Raw genomic sequence first — 21950 nt, forward strand, 5'->3', positions numbered from 1 at the left:
AATGGGCAGAAAAAGATTTCTTAATCAAAATGTTAAAAACTGTGACAGTACTCAGAATTAACTACTAAATGACTCAAAAAATCTTGTTGAAAAAGAGCATTCATACTATGCTTATCAAAAGATTTCCCCAAAAACGTCCTCATTGGAAATGATGTGTCCTGAAGGATTCTCTGTGAGACTTTTGGCCCAAAGGAGATTTAAATTTATAGCACAAGTCTTGCATTTGGACAAAGGTTTTCCAATATTGTAAATGTAATGTCAAGAATTCAGAGCAGGTATGTGGTCCATACTTGTAAATTTAGCACTCTGGAGGCTGAAGCAGAAGGACAGATATATTGTCAGGAGATGGAGCTTAGCTTGGTCTACATATTAAGACCCCCTCTCCAGCCTCCACCCCCAAAAACTAATTAAAGACATTAATTATGTTTGCCTAGGTTTTCAAGCTTATGAACTTCTTCACGGAATAATTTGCCCATGGTGCTGCTAGCAAGAAAGGACTTAGGGACACATGCATGGGTCAAAAGAGGTTTCCTTGCACAGTACTGTCACTCAAGAGCTCCTGCATCATTCATGTGAACTAGAAAGATTGAGGAGGATGAAATTCAACAGAGTAAAGCCATTGGAGACTAATTTAAAGACACCGGGTTTCAGACAATTTGGACTTTTTTTTACAAATAGATAATTGGTCTCATTAGACAAAATTTCTTGTCAATAGTTTTAATTAGAAGTGATAAAACAGTGAGGCCAAAACCAGGAAACAAGTTTTCAGGAAAACATGTAAATAATTCTTTTAGCTCTCCTTTCCCAGATTTATGTATTCAACTGTGGAAAATTAATAATTAGCTCACAGAAACTTATATAAGTTATAATTTTTATATAATACCATCACCTCTCTTAATACTTAGAACAATTAAGAAGTTTCCTATGTCTATTCTCAACATGCTGTAGTTTGGTGATAAACAGGAAAATGTGTTGTAAATACACTATCAAGTCAAAATACCACATGTTGTGAGGCTTTTAGAAGGGACATCTCATCAGTCAGTGGGTAAGGAGCAGATCTGGAGGGAAAGTGTGGCTTTGATATGACATGATTATCTTTGCTCCTCAGTTATAGAGAGAAAAAGGGAAAGAGAAGAGAGGAGAGGAGAGGAGAGGAGAGGAGAGAGAGAGAGAGAGAGAGAGAGAGAGAGAGAGAGAGAGAGAGAGAGAGAAACAGATTATCATGAATTCTACAAATGTATCAGGGGAAATCATTCTTTAAGATGAAACAGCATGGAACCAAAAATGAAGAGAAAAGTTTCATACATGGAATTCAATATTTGAGGGTAATGGCTGAGAGGCCTCATGACTACTCAGATGTCTTCAGCTGAGTGAGCTTCAACAAGAGAATCCCCTTGAAGGTCAGAGGTTTGTGTTTGTGAATCAAGAGATGGAGAACCAGGGACAGAGCTCTATTGACTAGAGGAGTGGCATAAATGAATATGCATAAAAACTGCATAACAAGGTGATCACTTACCCAAGAGACAGAAGCAGAAGGAAGGCCTGAATCTCGGGTTTAGAACTTAGGAGAACTGAGTTAAGGAAATAATAGAAAATATTCAGTGACAGATGAAGGGTCATGAAAGGTTTCTATGTTTTTGGATTAAGCTCAAGGTGTGCTGGGAAATACGTTTACGAGGTCAGTGAAGAACTCCATGCTGAAGATAAGTTTAGATCCAGAACCATACTGTATAGAATAAAAACCACGAAAAGCAGCATGTCCAATTCAGGAACAAAACCACAAGATTTCAAACAAGGAGGTTAGAACTGAAATGTAAGGGGCTGCTAAGTTTACAATGTGGAGACCTTGCATTTGATCTAAAACTGAGGGAATATAATGTTACTATTGTGAGAGAGAAGAAATAACACAGCAATTAAACTGGAAAAAGAATGACCTTTCAACAAATGAATGTTGGACCACTGATAGCTGCGTACCATGAAATGAACTTGCCCACTCCTATAAACCTATAAAAGTTGACTCTAAAGGGATTAGGGTTAAAATATGGGGTGAAGCATGAATCCTGGGCCTCACACATGCCCGGGCAGCACTCTAAACTGAGCTGTACCCTAGCCCTTTTGTAGTTTGTTCAGAGACAAAATGCTACTGTTTTCCACAGTGGTCTCAAACTTATTATCCCTCTACCTCAGTCTCTTGAGCCCAGGACACCACACCTAGATGAGCCTACTTTTCAGAGCTTAAAACATCATAATACTCAGAAAAAGCACAGATATGACTGTTACTGCATTTTGTAAAGCAAAATAAATAAATAAACAAACATATATAATACTGAAAGCATAAGTAACATAAAAATAGATAAGCTTGACTTCATCAAAAGTAGGAACCTAGCAAAGCAGGAAGGCACACACCTGTAATCACAGTATTTGGGTGGTAGAGGCACGAGTAGGAATTCAAGGTCATCCTTGGCTATATAACAAGCAAAAGAAAAGATAAAAAACGCCACACAAGCAACCTTTGTGCTCCAAATGAAACTATCTGGAAGGTAAAAAGCCACCTACTCACTGGGAAAGACTTGCAAACCATTTGTCCCCAGGGAGATGGAACTCAAAGCAAATACAGAACTCTTAAAACTCAAATAAACCAATGAACCAAAATATAAATACGTAGATCTCCAATAATATAATTATATATAATAAATAATTTCATCTCCCAAAATATGTATGAATGACCATTAAGCATATGGAAAGATATTTACTATGCAACATGATACATACTACGGATAATTATGTCACCATGAGATACTATGGCACAATGCCTAGGCCATTTATAATAACAAAAAGGAAGTAAAGAAATTGGCATCTTCACGTATTACTTTTGGTATTTTGGAAAGCAATTTGACAGTTTCTCAAATTATTAAGCATAGGATCAGCAGATCACCCAGCTATATGCCCAATGTAATATAAAATTTATGTTTACAAACAAAACTTTTTATATATATTTTGGTAAAATCATTTATGACAGCTTAAAGAGATTAATGTTTGTCACTTAATGAGTTAACAAACCAGATGTGGTATGTCTATGCAGCAGAACATGGTTCAGCCAAAGAAAGGAATGAAGTACTGATGCAAGCCATACCATGAATGAATAAATGTTGAACCATAAAACTTAACAGTACTGATCAATCTGAATTGTTAAAAGCTCTGTGAAGTCATAGAGACAGACCTAGGGATATGGCTTCCCAAAGACAGGGATAGAGATAAGGGGAGCAGCAGTGAGTGAATTCTAATGGGTTTGTGATTGCTTTTGTGGCTGGTTAAAAAAAAAAAAAAGGTTCTAGAGTTTTATAATGGTGCTGATTTTTAATCTGTAGTAAAAATATTTAAAACCCTGAATTATACACTTTATAGTGATTTCTCATGCCATAATTCTATCTCAATAAAGCTATTCAAAACAAGAGCCCCATGGTTTCCCAATTTCAGCACCTAATAGAAAGTACAGCCCATGTGGCTTTATTGCCATTTTCTTTGGGCCTGGGCATAGATGGTGTGAAGATTTTTCCTAAAGGAAGTTGGTCTCAGTGAAGCTGCTCTCACCACTGTGTCTTCAGAAATCACACTGTCTCTCTGAAGTCAGAAAATCAACTTTAGAGCTGAATTTTTTTTTTTTTTTTTTGGTTTTTCGAGACAGGGTTTCTCTGTGTAGCTTTGCGCCTTTCCTGGAGCTCACTTGGTAGACCAGGCTGGCCTCGAACTCATAGAGATCCGCCTGGCTCTGCCTCCCAAGTGCTGGGATTAAAGGCGTGCGCCACCACCGCCCGGCTAGAGCTGAATTTTTTTTCTGAAGAAAATGAGGCTCACTCATCTATGATTTCCCAAGGAGGCGTGTCGGGGCAAATCTGCTAAGAGATGTCTATTTTTGAATATAGATACTTTCCTTTCCTTTTCTTTTCTTCTTTTTTTATTTTTGGTTTGTTGAGACATGGACTCTTTATGTAGCCCTGACTATTCTAGAACTCACTTCATAGACCAGGCTAGCCTTGAACTCACAGAAATCTACCTGCCTGTCTCCCCAGTGCTGGGATTAAAGGCATGCACCACCACCATCTGGCTGAATGTAGATTTTAAACATCTAATCCTGCAAGAGTTCCCCAAATCTCAAGATCACCTTCAGCCAAGGGCTTCTTGCTGCTCTAATGCCCTTTAATAGACTTTTATAGGTGTCCAATAAAGAGTACAGCAGGGCTTGGAGATCCAGTCCAAGCAATATTCTGACTCTTCACTTCCTTAGGGGATAATCCTAAAATTTCCCCTTGTTGTTTCATGTTTCATGTCTAGTGGTAAAGTAATAAAATTTATGTTGGAGAGTTAGATTATGGTACCACAAAATATTTTTCCTCAAGAACTTATATATCATGGAGTGATGTCAAAAGAATTTGAAGAGCTACTGCTTTGTAGAAATTACTAGTGACTGATGGCAGGTACTTGACCACTCTGAATCATACAACTGTAGAAGAGGCAAACACTGGGGATGACCACACTGGGTTCACGTGGTGGAGACATTAAAATAGTTAATGCAAACTTGTTGTGTAAGCGGAATTGCATCCTTCAAATGACTGGTATCTCTTGATATACACATTTTTGTTATTATTACGAAGTGGCATACCCTTGTTAATATGCACCTTAGATAGTCACTTTTAAAAATAAGGAGAGAACTCAAGAGGCTGAGACAGGAGAATTGCTGCAAATTTGAGGATTACCTAGGCTACGTAGCAGGAAAAAACAAATATCCACTGGTCTCCTTCCCCCTTGAAATCTGAGCTTTAAATTTCCATAGAGCTATTGTTGTTGTGGTGGTTTTCTTTTCTTTTCTTTTTCTTTTTTCCTTCTAAAGTACAATTCAGGAGGGAGCTACTTTGTGTCTGATGATAGCTATAATTATTGTAGATGTACTACTGCCAAAAGGGTTGGCATTCACTGAAAATATTAATAGTCCTGTTTTAATGACTTGAGATTCTCACAACAAAGTTCTTCAGTAAGTGCACCTTTAAGTTTAGCCTCATTGGTAAGAAAACTGGAACAAAATGGTAAATTCTAAGGAAATGCAGTGCTTTTCCACCCTTTATAGAGTCTGGGGATAAATGCATTATTTTATCATCAAATACTTCTTCAAAACTGAGTTTATAGCAGATTGTCTTTTGAAATTTTCCTTATAAACGGCTTGCTGAACAGAACATGGTCTAATAGCTGAGCAGTCGGGACAGCACCTGCTGCCCTTCATCCTTTGAGTCTTGCATGAGCTTGATTCTTTAATGTAGATCAACTTCAGGTGTGGCATTCACAGCAGCAGCAAGGTTGTCTTAAGACTTAGGATAACTAGCTTTTTGTTTAGAAAACAAAAGTTCCGTCAAGATACTGGTGGTCCTTGTTTTCCCTCTCATCTATGGTAAGAAAACTGTAGTGTCTACTTTAGTACATTGGTTCTTGAGAGGAATGTCATGTCCATTTTCTTCTAACACGCACACACACACACACACACACACACACACACACAGAGAGAGAGAGAGAGAGAGAGAGAGAGAGAGAGAGAGAGAGAGAGAGAGAGAGAGAGAGAGAGAGAGAGAGAGAGATCCTATGATGTGAAGATCTTGGAGTTTCAAATCTCTGTATGTGAAGTCAGCCTCTCTTTTAAAACGGATTTTGCAAAATGGTAGATTGCATTAAAGTTGTGCTGTTTCCTTTTTTCTGATTGAAATTCCTAAATAAACCTTGTTAATCGTTGGATGCTAGGAATACAAAGTTTAGAAACTTCACAAAACACAGTGACATCTAGAGTCCTCTGCCCCCTCCCCCTACCACTGAGTTAATGACAATTGTCTCTGAAGTCCTGCTGAGGAGTTTGCCCACAGGAAAATGATCCTTGAAGGTGTGTGAACTCTAGCAGCCAGCTGCACACTCTTGAGCTGCTGACAGGCGCAGAGACCAGAAGAGAGAGGACCCTGACGCACTAGAACCAAGATCCGCGGACTTCGTGTTGGTTCAGGACCCTTTCCATGATAGAGACCTCCTAACCTCATCTGGGTCTGCACTGGCTGCTGCTCCACTTCATCCGCAGCAGGCAAAGCCATTATGCATCTAATCAGAGCAGTATTTTAAGCTTACTCTCCAAGCAACATTTCTGCAAAAGCAGTGCAAGCTGGTGAGAGACGTCTGCTCCGGACCCTCAAGAGTCTGGAGTCCTTCCCAGCGAATTGTCTCTCACCCTGCGGAGCACGCCAGCTCAATTACTGGAGAAGGAGGTTGGTCCTTGCCACCGCCCTCCCCTCCTGTCTTCAGTAGGAGCGGGGAAGAGGAGATCTGCTTCAGTGCGCACCGGAGTGACCAAGTGCAGCTGGCTACCAGGGCAGCGACCTGGACGCGGGTCCTTTCCTCCTCCCGCGGCTACGGCCGCCCTGTGCGCGCTGAGCCCAGCGCTGGTCCATCCCGGCAGGGCCCCGCGGGTGACATCACTCCTGAAGATACTCGCGCTCTGGTCCTTGCCTTCACAAAGCCTCTATCAGTGTGTTTGTGGGTCTCTGGAGAGGGCTTCCTGGGAAGAGAGGAGGACGTTGAGCGGCGACCGACCAGACCAGAGGAGGCAAAAGACCAGGAGAGAGTGAAGGAGTACCCCAGAGGGCGGCGACATGAAATTCAACGCTGCACACTACCTGCTGCCCCTGCTGCCTGCACTTGTCTTCAGCACCAGGTGAGTCCAGAAGCGTGAGGCCCCAAGCCAGGAGGCTGCGCTGGTCAGGGCAGAGGCACCTCCCACCTAATCTAGATGCTAGCTGAGTGATTAAGGCTCAGAATCTTTGGAGAGAGCAGAGCCCTTCTACAGTTCCTCCAGCCCCCCTGGAGAAAGTCTTAGGATTGTGTCCCTTCAGGGATCAAGAGCTTCCCTTCAGAGCAAGATGAAGACATCCCCCACCCCCCACCCCGGAGCCCTGTAGTCAGGAACAAGGAACATGCTGAAGTAGGACATCGTAAAGAGGAAGTAGGGAAGAGAAGGGAATATTCCTTGAGAGTGCATGTTTGCATTAGACCTCTGCTAGTAATTAGGAAACTCGGTACCCCGTGGAGTGAATTCCAAGGGCCAGGGAGCCAGAGAAAACAGAAGGTGCTGAGACTTACGCAGTAGTCTCCAAACTCCTCCGATGGCCTGGCTGATGTTTGAGTGGGCTTAGTGGCAGGTGACTTCCTTTGGTCGTGTTTAAAGTTACAAGATAGTACCCAAGCAGAAAAGAACCTAGTTGGGAACAATCGGGCACTGTGCTCCATCACTGGCCGCAGATGAGAATTTCAGCCCCAGTACAGAGGACCTATTTTTAGTGGAGATTTCAAACGCACTGACTGAGAAGTGCTTTGTGACTGCTGCTGAGGATCGAGTCTCAAAGTTGGTGATGGGTTTGCTTTCTTCTCCCACAAGCACAGCACAAGGGTGGCCTGTTTCAGTGCCCGGGACTGAATTTATTCTGCATGCCTTGAGCACCCTACTGGCAGCAGCCCCTTTCCCTTGGCCTCTGTGAAATAAAATAACACACACAGGGTGTGGATTCTTTCAAATCCGAATGAATGGAGACACTATCTGATTGTATAACTTACCAAAAATAAAGGAGAGACACACAACTGTACAAGATTCAGAGAGAAAGGACGAAGCAGGCTCACAGGCTCTTAGAAGCAACATGATGAATTCATGCTCCCGTTTCTTGTACATGTTTCTTTCAGGCCAGCATAACCTAACTTTCCTTTCCATGCAGAAACTGCTCCATTTAGGTCCAAAAATTGATAAACATGATCTTTTCTTGAGCACAATCCAAGTGACTTTACAAGACTGAAATCAAACTTGAGTTTTATTTTTTCTAAAGATTTGCTTGTCGTTGCAATTTATAATAGTCTCATGGTTTTTAAAGAAATCCACTTTGCTTCCCATTATTAATAAGACTCCTCTAAATAATGAGCTCCTTTGAACACTGATAAGCGCCAACAGACTAGTACAGTTAGTCCTCTGGTCCTTGCCATTTGCTCTCACCTTCTACTTTAAAATCATTTGTGCATTCTTTTGAAGAAGGGGCATTTCTAAAATTTGTGCTTAAGTAGATGCCAGGTAACATACTCATTAAACAGTAATGGTGAAACAAGGGAAACCCAGCCTACAGTGGTCTGAAAGACAGTTAAGCATCTCTTGAGTTCCCATAGTCCATTTGCTTTTTAAAGCAGCTGCCATTTGAGTAAGCAAGCTCTATAGTCTCCACCCAAAGCTTGTTCTAGGTCCAACACATTTATTATAAAATATTGTTATTCTTAGTTGAAATTAGATAGGAACCTTCTACAGTATTGATATTTAAATTTTACAAAAAAATACAAGATGGAATTGAAAAGTGAGTTTCTATAATTACTTATCCATTTACATAATTGCTCTGGGCCATTTTGTTGCACTAGATCCCCAGGTCACCTTCTGATAGTGAACATATTTGAAAATGAATGTGACACTATCAGTGTGTCACTTGCCAGAAGAGAATGGGTTTTAGAGAACTCTCACAGAAAGCTATTCTCCTTCCAGTATTCAACAGTTCTCATTGTCATGTGGTAAACCCAAAGGTTAAAATCCAGACTGCAAAGCTCTGTGAAGACCGTCACATTGGTCAGGATGGACCTGCTGTATTGTTGAGCTACACAGTGTGGTTCAGCCACGGTCACCTGTGACTGGTTTTTCTGTTAGCTAACTTTCCTAGTGGTTCTTTATATGAAGGAATTGCATTTCACATGCTTACATTGTGTTGGCTAAATCCACAGAGGGTGACAATTGCCACTTGTTGACTCTAAAGTTCCTTCTAAAGTGTGGGGAATGTGGAGCTGAAACCCTTGATGTGTAAGTACATTTGCCCTGCTGTGTGTCTCTCTGAGTAGAGCTCCTCAGAACTGCTTGCCTTTTCTGCCATAGGCCTGGTGTTCACCTCTTTCTGGGAGGAAAAGAATGACTGCTTTGAAACAGATGCTGTGGTTAGATAAAGACAGGTGCTTTATGGTAGTGTTCTAGCCACCAGGGTGGCAATTCTCAGATAATTCAGCCTTTTAAATAGGAAGGATTGGTAGCTGTCTGTTCTATTTGCTCTCCCCCTTACCATTACAACTAGTAACCCTATAGACATCAAACAGACATCCCATAATTCCATCAGCATGAACAATATCAACACTCCTGGCTTAGACTTACTTACTTGTTCTGAAAGAAACACGAATGTTCACCTTCATTCTGACAAGCATTTTCTGAGTTAGCTCCATGGAGCCTTAAAAAAAAAAGACGTTAATTTCCTGGCATATTGTCTCTGTTGTTTAGAAAGCACACAGAAATTCAAAAATATAGTCAAGCTAATGGTTTGAAAATGCAGCTAATACAAAGATCCATTTAATGTGTGCACAAATGCATGTGGTCAAAGAACACAAATGCATGAGAAGGTTGAAGAGCTTTGGAATAGAATGGTTGTACTTTTCAAATAGTTTTGTTCGGCAGGAGGATTGAATTGCTATTCCAAGGCAATGCCTACACTTCAGAAAGAAGTGTAGGGACTGAAAGAATGGTGGGGAGAGAACAGTTCTTTAGAAGTTCTTCCTGAAAAGGAATCATGGAGTGCTGGAGGAGGCTTGTGCATTAGCTGCTGTACCTCGGGTCTTTTATGCTGTGTTCGTGTTCCTGATGCCTTTGGAAAGAGACCTTTGAAGTGACTTGAGAAGCAGCAAGGAATAGCAGGGGAGGAGTGAAGGTCTACCAACTTCTGATGGTTTCCCATCAGGAACAACTTTGAGCAGATGGTTGGTTATTGTCCTCCCAGTAGGAGTCACCTGTGAGGTCTCCTCTGGGCCCTTGATCAGCAGCTGTACCACATGCTTCTGTGGGAATCTGTTTCCAGATGACACTGTACACTGTGAATGCACAAGGCACCCATCTCTTCTGTGCCTTATTCCAACCTCAGGATGAAGCTGTTGTGTATGCCCAAGGAAGAGAGGACACCAACAAACTCATTTATACACAAAGACACTTTTAAGGAAATGCATTTGATAGAGGAAGGAGTCTCACTTTAACTACAGTGAAATGATGTGAGGTACTATGAGTTTCCCCACCCAAGTCCTTCAAACAGTGATTCTGATGCACACGCTTTTAAAGAATTGTAACATTTTGTGTAAATGGATCGCAGAAGTGTCTTTAACGGGAGTGTGTGAAAGAGAATGTGTTTGCTCCTGAGGCTGCAATTACGGCCCTAAGTACCTATTTCCAGTAGCACTCTTTAAAGTGCCATTTTTTGGGAAACCTTTGTAGATCACATTTTCTCTGTGACCAACAGCAATGACAGTTCAAAGCTTTATATATTGACTGTGCAATTGTACCAAAGAAAAATCCACACAATCCTTTCAGATGAACTTGACCTTCCAACTTGGAAGCAAAAGGTACCTAGGACTGCTGAGGTGTGAAGTGACATTTCCTCATGTGTGACTTTTGACATCATATGTGTAACTGTTTCTGAGTAACTGTTAGAAGATTGATAAAAGTCACTTTAATAGATGGGGCTCAATTATTTAAGTTATCCCATCAAAGGGGTAGTACTAAAAATTATGATTTCTTCTGTAGGAAGTTTATATAGACAGAAAATATATGAACAGAAGTCCATATATAAACAGAAAACATATGCACATTTATTACTTTGATATTTTCTGTCATGTTTTTATTTTCACAAAATGAGTTTTCTGTCGGTCACTCAGTAACTGAGTTATTTCACCAAGTAGATTAGTTATAACTGTATGTCTTCTAACAAGACATGCATACAATTATTATATATTACACAGAATTGAATAAGAAACAGCCATCATTTTATATAAAGCTCCAAGTGTGAATTAGGAGACAACACATTACAACAAGTCAGAAGTTTCAGTTGTAACACCTGCTTTCCAATGACAGCAAGAGGAAGGGTGTTGTTTTTTCAGTCTCAACATCATGGAGTATGAGGTAACAGGAAGATTTTAGACAATGGTTTACCTTCATTTTATTTTAAATGCAGATTATTTTATGTAGCAATATCACCAATCATAGAACCCACCCAACAATGTTGTTGTAAAAACTGAACTAATTCATGAGAATAGTTTAGAGTGTTCTGTGGAACAAAGTAAGTACCTTGTGAAACTGTTACCAACTGTTAGGAACATTTTCATGAAATTCTTGTGTACTGACATAGAAAAATAAGGTAAATGTCAAATGCAGATCAGTCGATAGCATCCAGCTAGCACCACACTCTTGTCATCTAAAACAAGAAACAATAGGCAGAGAGAACAGAATCAGGGGCAGTGACTGTGACTTGGTATATGGGCCCCAGTTCTCAAGATTGTTCTGTTGTCTCAGTGTTTGGTCGGTTCTGTGTTCTTTGCTGAACATTATGAAAATTAGAGGTATTTACTTTAAAAACAGAGAATGTGATTTAGCTCAAAAGTATATATTTAGCTACTTGGGTTTCTGTTTACGATGTAATTGCATGTACACTGTGTAAATCATCATATCAAATCAAAGCCATGAGCATGAGCACAGGTGTCAATGAATTACTAAGATAGGTTGTTTTCAACACATGGGTAGATAGATTTCAAAATTAGTTTGACTTCATTTTCTACTTGTTTATTTCTTTCATCATCCATTAGTAATTTTTAAATTTTATAAACACTTAGAAAAATTATTTTAAAACATCAAGAAATGATGTACACTATATAAAACATTTTCAAAGCCACTAAGGGAAAAGAAGCCCAGCTATTCCATGTCCTAAGAACCATTGTCTGTGGGGTTCCTACAGTGACCAGCACTCTGAGCAGATTTAGAGTCACAGTGCCCTTGTTAGTTTGCAGATATGATTCCTGAACTGTGCACAGACATTCTTAAAAACGGACGTGAAAAATTACCTTTTTCAACCTATAAATCTCTTGAGTGTGTGTTTGTTGCCAATGACATGTGCCAAGTGAGTGGACCATTGAACAGGAAGTGATGTGTGAGCAAGAGAGGTTGAAAAGTAGAGTTCATGTTATGCTTACGACAGAGAAAAGGAGATAGTCACAAAAACTCATATGAATTTAGTTTCATGAGAATAGGGGACCCAGAGTTATCCACAGTAAATGACTCCACTCAGACACAAACTGAAGGTCAACCAAGTAAACGGCGTCTTCTGTGAATGTGCTCCAAAATGCTGGCAGATGCTACTAGACCCGGGGTGGAGGCTTCACTGTAGTTATGTCTGAATTGTCTCCTGTTGTTTTGGGGTGTTTGGATACCTCCAAGTGTACCTTAAGGAGTCTATTCTTGGGAGACAAGCTGAGAGTAAAGGCTCTGTTCTAGTTCCAAGCTCTACAGTTTAAAGAGAGAAACCTGGGAGTCAGAGTTGGTGACTTCTCTCTAAGGCCACATAGGGAAAGTAAGACAATCCCCAGAACTTCCCAAGGGCTTTCCTCTATCATGTCACTCTGCTCCATGACAAATCTCTTTTGTCATCAGGAACACAAGAACAACTGGTTCCTGCAATGTATTAGGAGGATTTTATTTTCTGTAAATATAAAGCAGTATTAAAGGGTTGTCTCCAACCACAGGTCATCCTGATACACAACAAGTTATCAAAAAGGGAGTTACAGCAAGGAGAAGACCCTCCTCCCCACTCTGTGTTCTGTTAATTTTAGAAATGAGAGCTGGCCCCAAACTACCCAGGTCACCTTTAGATCCTGAAAGGGAGTTGTTAGTGCTTTTTCATTGCTGTGCACAACTGACTGAAAAGATACGCCCAAAGTGGTACCTGTTGAGCCTTACACTGTAATGTGAAGTGCTATTTTTGTGCCATTGAGATCTGGTTATTGGAACTACTTCATAAAAATGTACATCCTAGACATCTGCACAACTATTCCTCAGGGGTTAAATCTACAGTCGTACCGTAAAGAAGAAGTAAAAGATGTTTAAGTATATTTCACAGTGTAGCATGTAGTTATACCTTATCCTTCAGTAAATGCTAAGACAAAGATAGCTTAGGTTTAAATCTGGTGTGTTGGCTAGGACACCTCTGACAAGTAACATGTCATTTAGTAAGTTTATTAAAACTGAAGATAAATACATTTTTTAAATTAATTTCAAAATTCTGGGCAGGTACAGCCCAGATGACAAGACTATAGTCTAATTGATATTAGTATTCTGCTCCAGGGGAGAAAACAGTGAGGGGATTTCTAGAACTATAAAGAAAACCCATCTGTTTGGAAGAGTGCACATAGAGAGCTCCTAAAAAGAAAACATTGGACTCTAGAGTCTCATGGTTGTTGATAACTAAATAACTGAAGATTGTGATCACTTGGTCTCCCACCTTGACCTCTTTCCAGGTGTGCACCTCTTCCTTAGGAAGTCATGTAAGGACTTGATGCACTGCCACACCTCTGTAGTCCAACTAAGAAAGATGTCAGTAAGGATTAGTGCAGATTTTCTTCCTGTCTCCTATGGGGACTGTGCCTTCCTCCAGCCAAGATGAGGGGGAGAACTCTTAATGCCTGTAATCTTACTTAAGGCATCCTCCTCAGGTTGATAAGCACGTACCCATCAGTAGCTTATTTATTAAATGGATGATGGAGTGGAATGGTAAAAGGAGCCATGATGTTTGCCCTATTACCTGGAATTAAATTCTAAAATTACAAAATTGGAGACTTATAATCACAGGAACTTAGAATAGCAGTTAACATCTCTTTGCCACCTTTCTCTGGTCCATGGAGAGGTGATAACAATGCCTCTCTCATAAAGTTGTCAAGAGGATTAATTATGATAATGTATGAAAATAATAATGGCCAGCTCAGAAAAACACAGCTCAACATATCACCATCATTATTACATGATTAAAAGGTTTTGGCAAGACTTATTTAACCAAAGTGTTCTTACATTTCAGAAAGTGATCTTTGATAACAACTTTCTCACACTAGTGTACACAAGTAAGTCAGAACTGTTGGGAAAGATATTTTGAAGTTTAAGCCTACCTTGAACTGTGAAGACATTTGTTCCTTATCAATAAAGGGAACTATTTGTAATATGGTACAGAGGCCAGTTTCTTATCATCCAAATCAGTCCCACTTGGGGAGACTAATTTAAGTGTTCATGATATTCTTAAGGAAAAAGAAATCAGGGTCACATTATCTGGTTCAGTTCTAGAGCCTCCAAATCGTGTTAGCAATATGGTTAAAATTAAAACAGTATAGTCTCACAATGCCCCATCAATGGTTTTGAGGAGAGTTCATTGAGCAGAGTTCATTGTTCAAGCTCACCTGATAATGGCAGACCCACAAGGTACATCAACAGTGAGGAAAAGTACACACATTGACAAGTCTAGGCACACTGAGGACACTGAACTGCTCCTACTCTATAGTTCCCTGGGGGCAAGGCCTAGTCTGAGTGTGATCAGATGGTCTAGGGAATGCTGGAGTGTCAGAGCGGGTAGGAGCCTAGCACAGGAGAGTTTTTAGAATGTTGTGTGCATGGTAAAAAGAGGTTTGAATCAAAAGAAAAGTTCACAACCAAAGGCCTTTCTGCCTTAAAAATACACAAGTTCCTCTTTCAAGATCATTCCTTGCTTAATCTTTGCAGTAACTGAGCCTTTGGCATTGAGTAGGAAATGGGAAAAAAATCTCTGCATTACAAAAGAAACAAGAAGACGTGTGAAAAATTGAAGTGACATGTTGGCAAAAGGCAGATATGGTTGAAAGATCCAGTTATTATTGAGAGTGTAGGTTTTTTCTATCTTCCACATAGAGAAGAAATGTGAGCTCATTTGACAAATAAGTTCACAAGAAAAGTGAGGAAAATTGTTCTTTTCCTGACACTATAGTTTGGAATTTTATAGAAATACATTGAATCGTTGCTTTTTAATGTTCTGCATAGATCTTTATTTCAGCTGCTCACGTTATAGACCCAAACCAACATGACTGAGGATGCAGCAAGCCTCTGGAGATGTTATAAGTACTTACTTGCTGTGAGTTAACCCTTGTGTTTTAGCAATATTCACACTATGCATGTTATATGTCTACTATGATGTAGACTTTGAATGAATTTAAATGATTAGCCCACATTATTCTAAAAGGAAAGTACTCAGATCTCAGTCAGTTGTTCTGAGAATGACTCTATCAACAAAATCCCAATATAGAGTCAAATCTCAATATAAAAGCACACATACAACACAAAAATAGATAATAAAAGTATATTCATAACCTACTAATGAGAGCTGCAAAGATTTCTCTATAGTTAAGAACGCTTGCTGCTCATTCAGAGGACCTTGGTTCAGTTCCCAGCACTCACATAGCAGCTCATGACCCTTTGTAACTATAATTTCAGGATATCCAACACTCTTTCCTGGCCTTAAGGCACCAGGCATGCACATGATAAACAAACAATTATACAGGGTAAAACACCTATCCACACTGAAAAGAAGTATGCTGCTAATATGAATGCTGAAACTACTTATTCTCACGAGGTGGGAAGATATGTGGCATTAAAATACAGGAAAGTAAATCAAAGAAACCCATTAGTTTGAAGATGGGACAAATTGAAGCTTTCATTAGAAATCCAAATTTTCCAGGCAATTTCATCTTTCCTTTTCAGAAAATGTATGTGTCCTCTGATGACTGTTTCTCAAAATATACTCTTCATTGTGTGAGAATGAGTGTCTCCCGGGGTGAATCTGAAAGATACAGCTCCAGCCTCCTGTGTTAGGCATATCAGATCAGTTCTCTGAGGGAGACGACAGTGGATTTCTATCCTAATGTGAATGACTTCAGTGAACATGAAAGTCTAGACATCACCTCTTCACAGAGTTCAGAACTCTTTGAGTCCATTGGCATAACTAAAAGTGAACATTGCCTTTTAAATCAGGGGACTTTGGCAGTGTGTGACAAAAATCACACTGTTTACTGTGTATAAATGCACTTAGTAAGTGGATAGGTTATATCACACTAAGAGGCATTTATCAGTCAAGTTGTATGAAGAGTATTCTCTGCCTCGTGCGCTGTTCTGCAAAGAGAAAAAATAATCAGATAAATGTTATGAAACTATTTACATGGACTCTCAGGGGCACTAGGAATATGAGTGCAAGAGTGAGGTGAAATTGCTTGGGTGCTCTGAAAAATGTGGCCTTCAGCTTCAGCACCACAACCCATAAGAGGCCGGCAGCAATACCCACAACCTGCATGAGCGGCAGAACCATGTGCTGATGTCTTCTTCACACAGGAGGTCTGAATTATCAGATCAGGCAGAAGTGATGTTACCCTAGTGAACAAGTCTTGATCTGTCATAGATACAATTGGTTTTTCATGATGTGGAAATCATTTTCTGCATGAATTTTCTGAGTTAGTTAATCAGTGAAATCCTTCTGGACCTTTGTTTCTCAGTGTCCATTTTTGTCTGCAATGTTCATTTTCTTTTTGTGTGTGAAAAATAAAATAATACAATAATATAATTTACGTACTAAATATGCTCCATCAGGTTAATCCTCCCAATTAATCTCTGAGGTGGTTCCTGATGTTGCCACAGATCATAGATAAGGAAGCTGAGACACACAAAGAGGAGACTGAGCTCTTTTAAAGCCAGTGATAAATTCAAATCCCACTGATGCTATGCTCAAGTGATTGATTGGTAACTGCACCCATACTGGTAAACCAGTTGAATGACTTTAAATTGAATTTGCATCATTTTATCATTCTGTTTTTTTTCCCTCAAAAACATGAAATAAAATAAAATAAAAAAAATAAATTGGCTGAAGAGTGTACCTAGTAATGGAAGAAATAAAAATATAGAACTTCCTCTGAAATATTTTCTACCACATCTATTAAAGTTAGCAGAAGAGCTTTTCAATAATGTTTATTTTATTCCCTTTCTACTACAAAAGAAAATTACCACATATCAGTAATCTTTTCATGTGTGGCCTATTTTCCATAACTGCCAATGATTGTATTGTCTCCCTCTGTGGGTGCAGATGCTGACCTGACATTAACCATGGGGCTTGAACAGGGCTGTAAGAGCTGAGTTGACACTTTAATATCTCCAGTTCCTTGAGTCTGGGTGGTGTGATTCTGGGGAGTGCGGAGATTCAAGTAGAAATTCTTAAAACAGTGAAAAACAGTAGCTAAAGGGTTTTTGTTGTTTTTTTGTTTTGTTTTGTTTTTCCACATGTAATAATTTTCCAGTAAATTTTTCTAGAGTTCCTGCATTTAATGCGTCTTCAGTACCTCATGGAGTCCTTACATTATAGATTAAGACGTTAAAGCTTAGAGAAGTAACTAAATTTAAGGTCTCAGAATTAATAAAGAGCTGCAATAAGATCCCATGATTTAAGGGGCATAAGCAGCAAGGTTGGAGCGCTGAGACAATTATGGTTACCGGTAAAAACTTATGGCGTTCAGGCTCATGGGAAATAAATCAGAGACAAAGGGGCTGGTGGGAAATGCATTGCAGACTGGTGGGAATAGGCACCAGTGCCAAGACTCGGGGACACTCTTGCTCACACAGGGTTCAGTGTGCCTCCATCTAGTTAGAGATTTCACCTTTTACTTTACACATGTGGAGAGAGACAGATTTGTTTTTAGCTCAGCTGAGTTTGAGCCTGACGACATTGTCTAAAACAACAGCAGCATTAATAGTAACTTTAGCCACCATGCTAGCAGCAAGATACATATGAAACCGAAGACCTCTGGAGCTGCACTTCTTCTATTGACCAGGAGATGGCATTGTGAAGCATTCTAGTCCTCTGAGCTAGCCTTAACCCATAAGTGGACTTGACACAGTAAGCTGATTTGAGTAAGGTTTGATTTCAAATGAAAATTATTGACATGGAGGTATATATTATATATATCCATATAATAAACACAATTGCTTATTTGGGGATGTTGCTGAGTGGTACAGCATGGTCAAAGTCCTGGGTTCTATCCCCAGGAACAGCCCTCAAATAAAATATAATAGCATAAACTACATATTATAAACAGGTAAGATCTCTCTCTCTCTCTCTCTCTCTCTCTCTCTCTCTCTCTCTCTCTCTCTCTCTCTCTCTCTCTCTCTCTCTCTCTCTCTCTCTCTCTCTCTCTCTCTCTTCTCCCCTCTCGCTCCCCCTCTCCCTCTCTATCTCCCTCTGTGTGTGTGTGTGTGTGTGTGTGTGTGTGTGTGTGCGCGCGCGCGCATACCATATCTCATTTCCACTGTTCTGAGTCCATTTTTGTGATGTACAATTCAAACTAATTCCATTACCTGCTGGAGGAGTATTTCCCATGTTTGCCTTCCTTCTTAAGGGGCAATGTGCATAAAAATTTAATAATGTGCCAATTCTCCTATATACATTGTAACTTAGAATTATTACATCAAAGTACTTCTCAATTACAGCCAGATAGGGCAGTGGGAATCTTGAGAGGGACTATATCATACTTTTTCATATTTTAATCTTAATATCTTGTGCATGCCCACACATATTCACAACACTCATATGGGCCTTAGTAATAATCTCATCTTATAGATGAGGGGCCTGTCAGTGACAGCAGCTGGATGGCACAAACAGGAGCTCTGGGTTCCACATTTACAATGTCAAAGTTGCTTTGCATGTGGACAGTTGGTGAATAAAGGGACCAGCTTGTGTCAGGTCTGGAGCCTGTACCTCAGAGACAGAAGCAGAGACAAGCTTGTGGGGCAGAAATCGTGCTGGGGTTCATCACAGTGACTCCCTGTGTTTGTGTTTTACAGGGAAGCGAAGGACTCTAGTCACCAGTATTAAACTGGACCACACTGTGCAGGGCTTGGTATTTTTTGAAAATCTGGCTTTGGTCACCTTTGCTTTCTGTCTATATATAAATTGATGTCAGGATCTGCCTCTACATCTCGTCTGCTTAATGGTTTAAAATATAATTTTTCATATCTCTTAGTAAATCTCAACCCATTATTGCTTTAAATATGACATAAATTCATTTATTTCTCATGAATTTCAATATAAAATATAGAAAATGAAGAGCTAGTTAATTCTCTGTATTGGAAAGTGGGCAATCCATACAGTTTTATACCTTCTACATACCTTCTACAGGTCTGAGATATTTCCATAGCCATCCACATTTCTTCTAGCAAATGTGTATATACATTGTCCTTGAAATGATGGCAAGAAATCATGCTGTCCACTATCACCACATTGGTATGCATTTAACGAACACTGCCCTTTAACATACATTTATGGTGGATACTAGCACAGTAGGTGTATCCATTTTCAGCCAAGCATTTAATAAACTACCTGAGATATTCAACAATTTCACTATTGGCTTGGTGTTGGGTGGTGTTTCAACAACAAATCAAATAAAACATTTGTCCTGAGACTGCTTAAGGCTCAGGTGTGGTAGTCAGCAACCTGAGTACATTAAAAGTGTCTTTAGTTAGAATACAATTTTATCTTAAATCAAAGGGCATCTCTGTGTGTGAGTGTGTGTACACATATATACATATGGAGTGTTTAATACCTGTTTTGATATAAAAGGTAGATATATTAATATTTGCATGTATACATAAACCTGCATCTTCATTTTGTGTTTCTAATTGTAAGAGAATTTTTAAAGCATTTCTAGGCTCTTAATTTTAAAGTTCTTTCTTAGGCTGCAAGCAAAGAAAAGGCCAAAACTATGTTGTATCATGGAAGATCAATCAATTAATTCCATCAGCACTGAGTACACAATAAATTCTGGGCAGAAATGAATAAATTTTTCTTTCAGAACATCAGCAGCCATTGTGTCCCTGTGACCTTTTAGAGAATGATTGTAGACAGTGTTTATCCCGAAGAACGATGGAAAGGTGATAGACAGAGAAAATAAGAGCTTTTCAACTGAATACTAAGTGCAGGAACAAACATGGACTGAACTGAGGGAGTGTTTGATGTGTGGTAGAAATGTGCCTTGGGCAAGTACAGTCAGGGTTCCTCAGCTATGGGCTGTAATAACAAGCTCATATGGCTGGGGAATAGAATAGTCTTATGGAGGCAGAATGTTTTAAAGATGAGTGGTGAGCATTGCACTCAACAGACATGTGCAGTGTGTCACTGATGCAGAATACTGAAAGGATGTTTCTCTTCTTTTTGTTCTGTCAATAAAAATGACAAACTAGCAGAGGTATTCAGGGGAGTAAAACCATAAAGGCAGACAGAAAAGAATTCTTCATCCATAGTATAATAAAATGAGAAGAACGGTGTGTTCTTTTTCCCACGTTGCTATAACAAGGTGTCTGAAACAGACACCTTAAAAAGCAAAAAGGATTTATTAGGTCATAATTTTGGAGACTGAAATTTCAACATTGTGTATCTGCAATGGGTCAGTCTTTGGTGAAGTCTAACTGTGAATGACTTCTTGGAAAGAACGTGAACAAGAGAAAGATGGCTTCATAAAACAGAAAGCCAGAAAGAAGGGGAAAGTCTTACCTGTTTCATCTCAACCTTCATGAGAGGTAAATAGCTCTGTTGGGAGGTCACACCCTTTGAAACATATTCTCTTACTACAGTTTATGTCCTGAGCAACAAGACCACTGGTTATGGAATGACTCCTTGGGTCACTAGAAAGAATAACTTGACCATTGGTTGGTCTATAGCAAGTAAGTACATTAAAATAATACTTACAAAGAATCTTCCAAAAGCCAAAAATAGTCCAGGAAATAACTTTAATTGCCAAGGATCTGAAATATATAACCAAGGCCTTTCATGAAGGAGATGGCCATCTCAAGAGAAAAGTGGAATTACCTACCTCTGGAGGTAGGGAAGAGAAATCCATGGAAGATGCCACAGAAGTAAATGACTGTTAGTTAGACGTAGCTTCTCTCAAAGCTAAGAGGACTTTCAATTCACATTTTTGTTTGAGAAATAAATTCCTGAAGAAATGTACCTTGTGTAAAGGCATGAAGATGAAGTCTTAATTGTGACAGTCGCCAGTTGTCCATGTCTATTATGGGTCTAATTGATTTTTAAAGAAAGACCACAAACACCTACCTCAGGGTGGGTTTACAAAATGATTCACTTGGAGGTCAAATTCCCAAAGGGAAGTGCTGTCTATGGAAGGTGGCCCAAGCAGAGGCTGACCCAAGCAGAGGTGAACTACCTGCTGATGAATTTCAGCCTTTCATGTTACCAGTTATTCAGTCTTGGATGGCCTGCCGATGTTTATTTTAGTTGTACTGGGAAAATAACAGAATTGAAGTCCTATGGTAAAGAATATCAGATACATTTAAAAGAAAAACAGCAAAAACAACAATAACAACAAAAGAACACCAAAACACTTGTACTTGGTTGGAATATGCTACGTTTATTTAGCACTGAATTATAGAAATCCGTGCAAAATAGAAAATTCTTTCTTTCAAAAATTAGTAGTAATGGTAACAGTAGTAGCAGGGTGTGTGTGTGTGTGTGTGTGTGTGTGTGTGTGTGTGTGTGTGTGTGTGTATGAGAGTCACAGGGTATCACGCTTATACAACAAGTGTTTTAACCATTGGCATGTCTCACTAATTCCATAAAACTATTAATGTAAAGTGTGTACAGGTCTTACATAGATAGGATATATGAATAAGTCATAATTTCTGCTGAGAAATTGTGTGACCATTCAAGATAGAGAAACTGTGACTGTGTAGGCCTCTAGAACTTGCTTTTATTATTCTCTTTTCTTCTTTATTCTTCCCCTTTTCTTTCCTTCACTCTCCACCTCCTCTCCCCCATTATCTTCCTTCTTCTCATCCTCCTCTTCCTCTTCCTTCAAGTTGCCTAGGTTATTCTCTGGCTTCAGACTTCCAAGTACTGGGATTACAGGCTTGCATACCAAGCTGTGCTTTGTCACTTGAATTTTAAAGTGACACTCTGGGAATTGTCCTTGAACGTCAGATGCTAACTTAG

The 21950-nt window shown here is 39.5% G+C and overlaps 1 protein-coding gene across 5 annotated transcripts in view; it reads left to right on the forward strand.

Annotated features, from left to right (window-relative positions):
* The first annotated feature begins 5848 nt into the window (after positions 1-5848).
* The window catches only part of Luzp2 (leucine zipper protein 2), a 351648-nt gene continuing 335546 nt past the window's right edge, over positions 5849-21950 (forward strand). The window contains exon 1 of one of the 5 annotated variants that reach the window (XM_015998320.3): positions 5849-6739. In XM_015998320.3, coding sequence (XP_015853806.1) covers positions 6678-6739 — 62 coding nt within the window. In that variant the 5' untranslated portion in view covers positions 5849-6677. The remainder of the gene's footprint in view (positions 6740-21950) is intronic. The other 4 variants (XM_076543836.1, XM_006979660.4, XM_015998323.3 and 1 more) reach the window with 4 other exon arrangements.

Source organism: Peromyscus maniculatus, chromosome 1 (genome assembly GCF_049852395.1).
Source record: "Peromyscus maniculatus bairdii isolate BWxNUB_F1_BW_parent chromosome 1, HU_Pman_BW_mat_3.1, whole genome shotgun sequence".
NCBI lineage: Eukaryota > Metazoa > Chordata > Mammalia > Rodentia > Cricetidae > Peromyscus > Peromyscus maniculatus.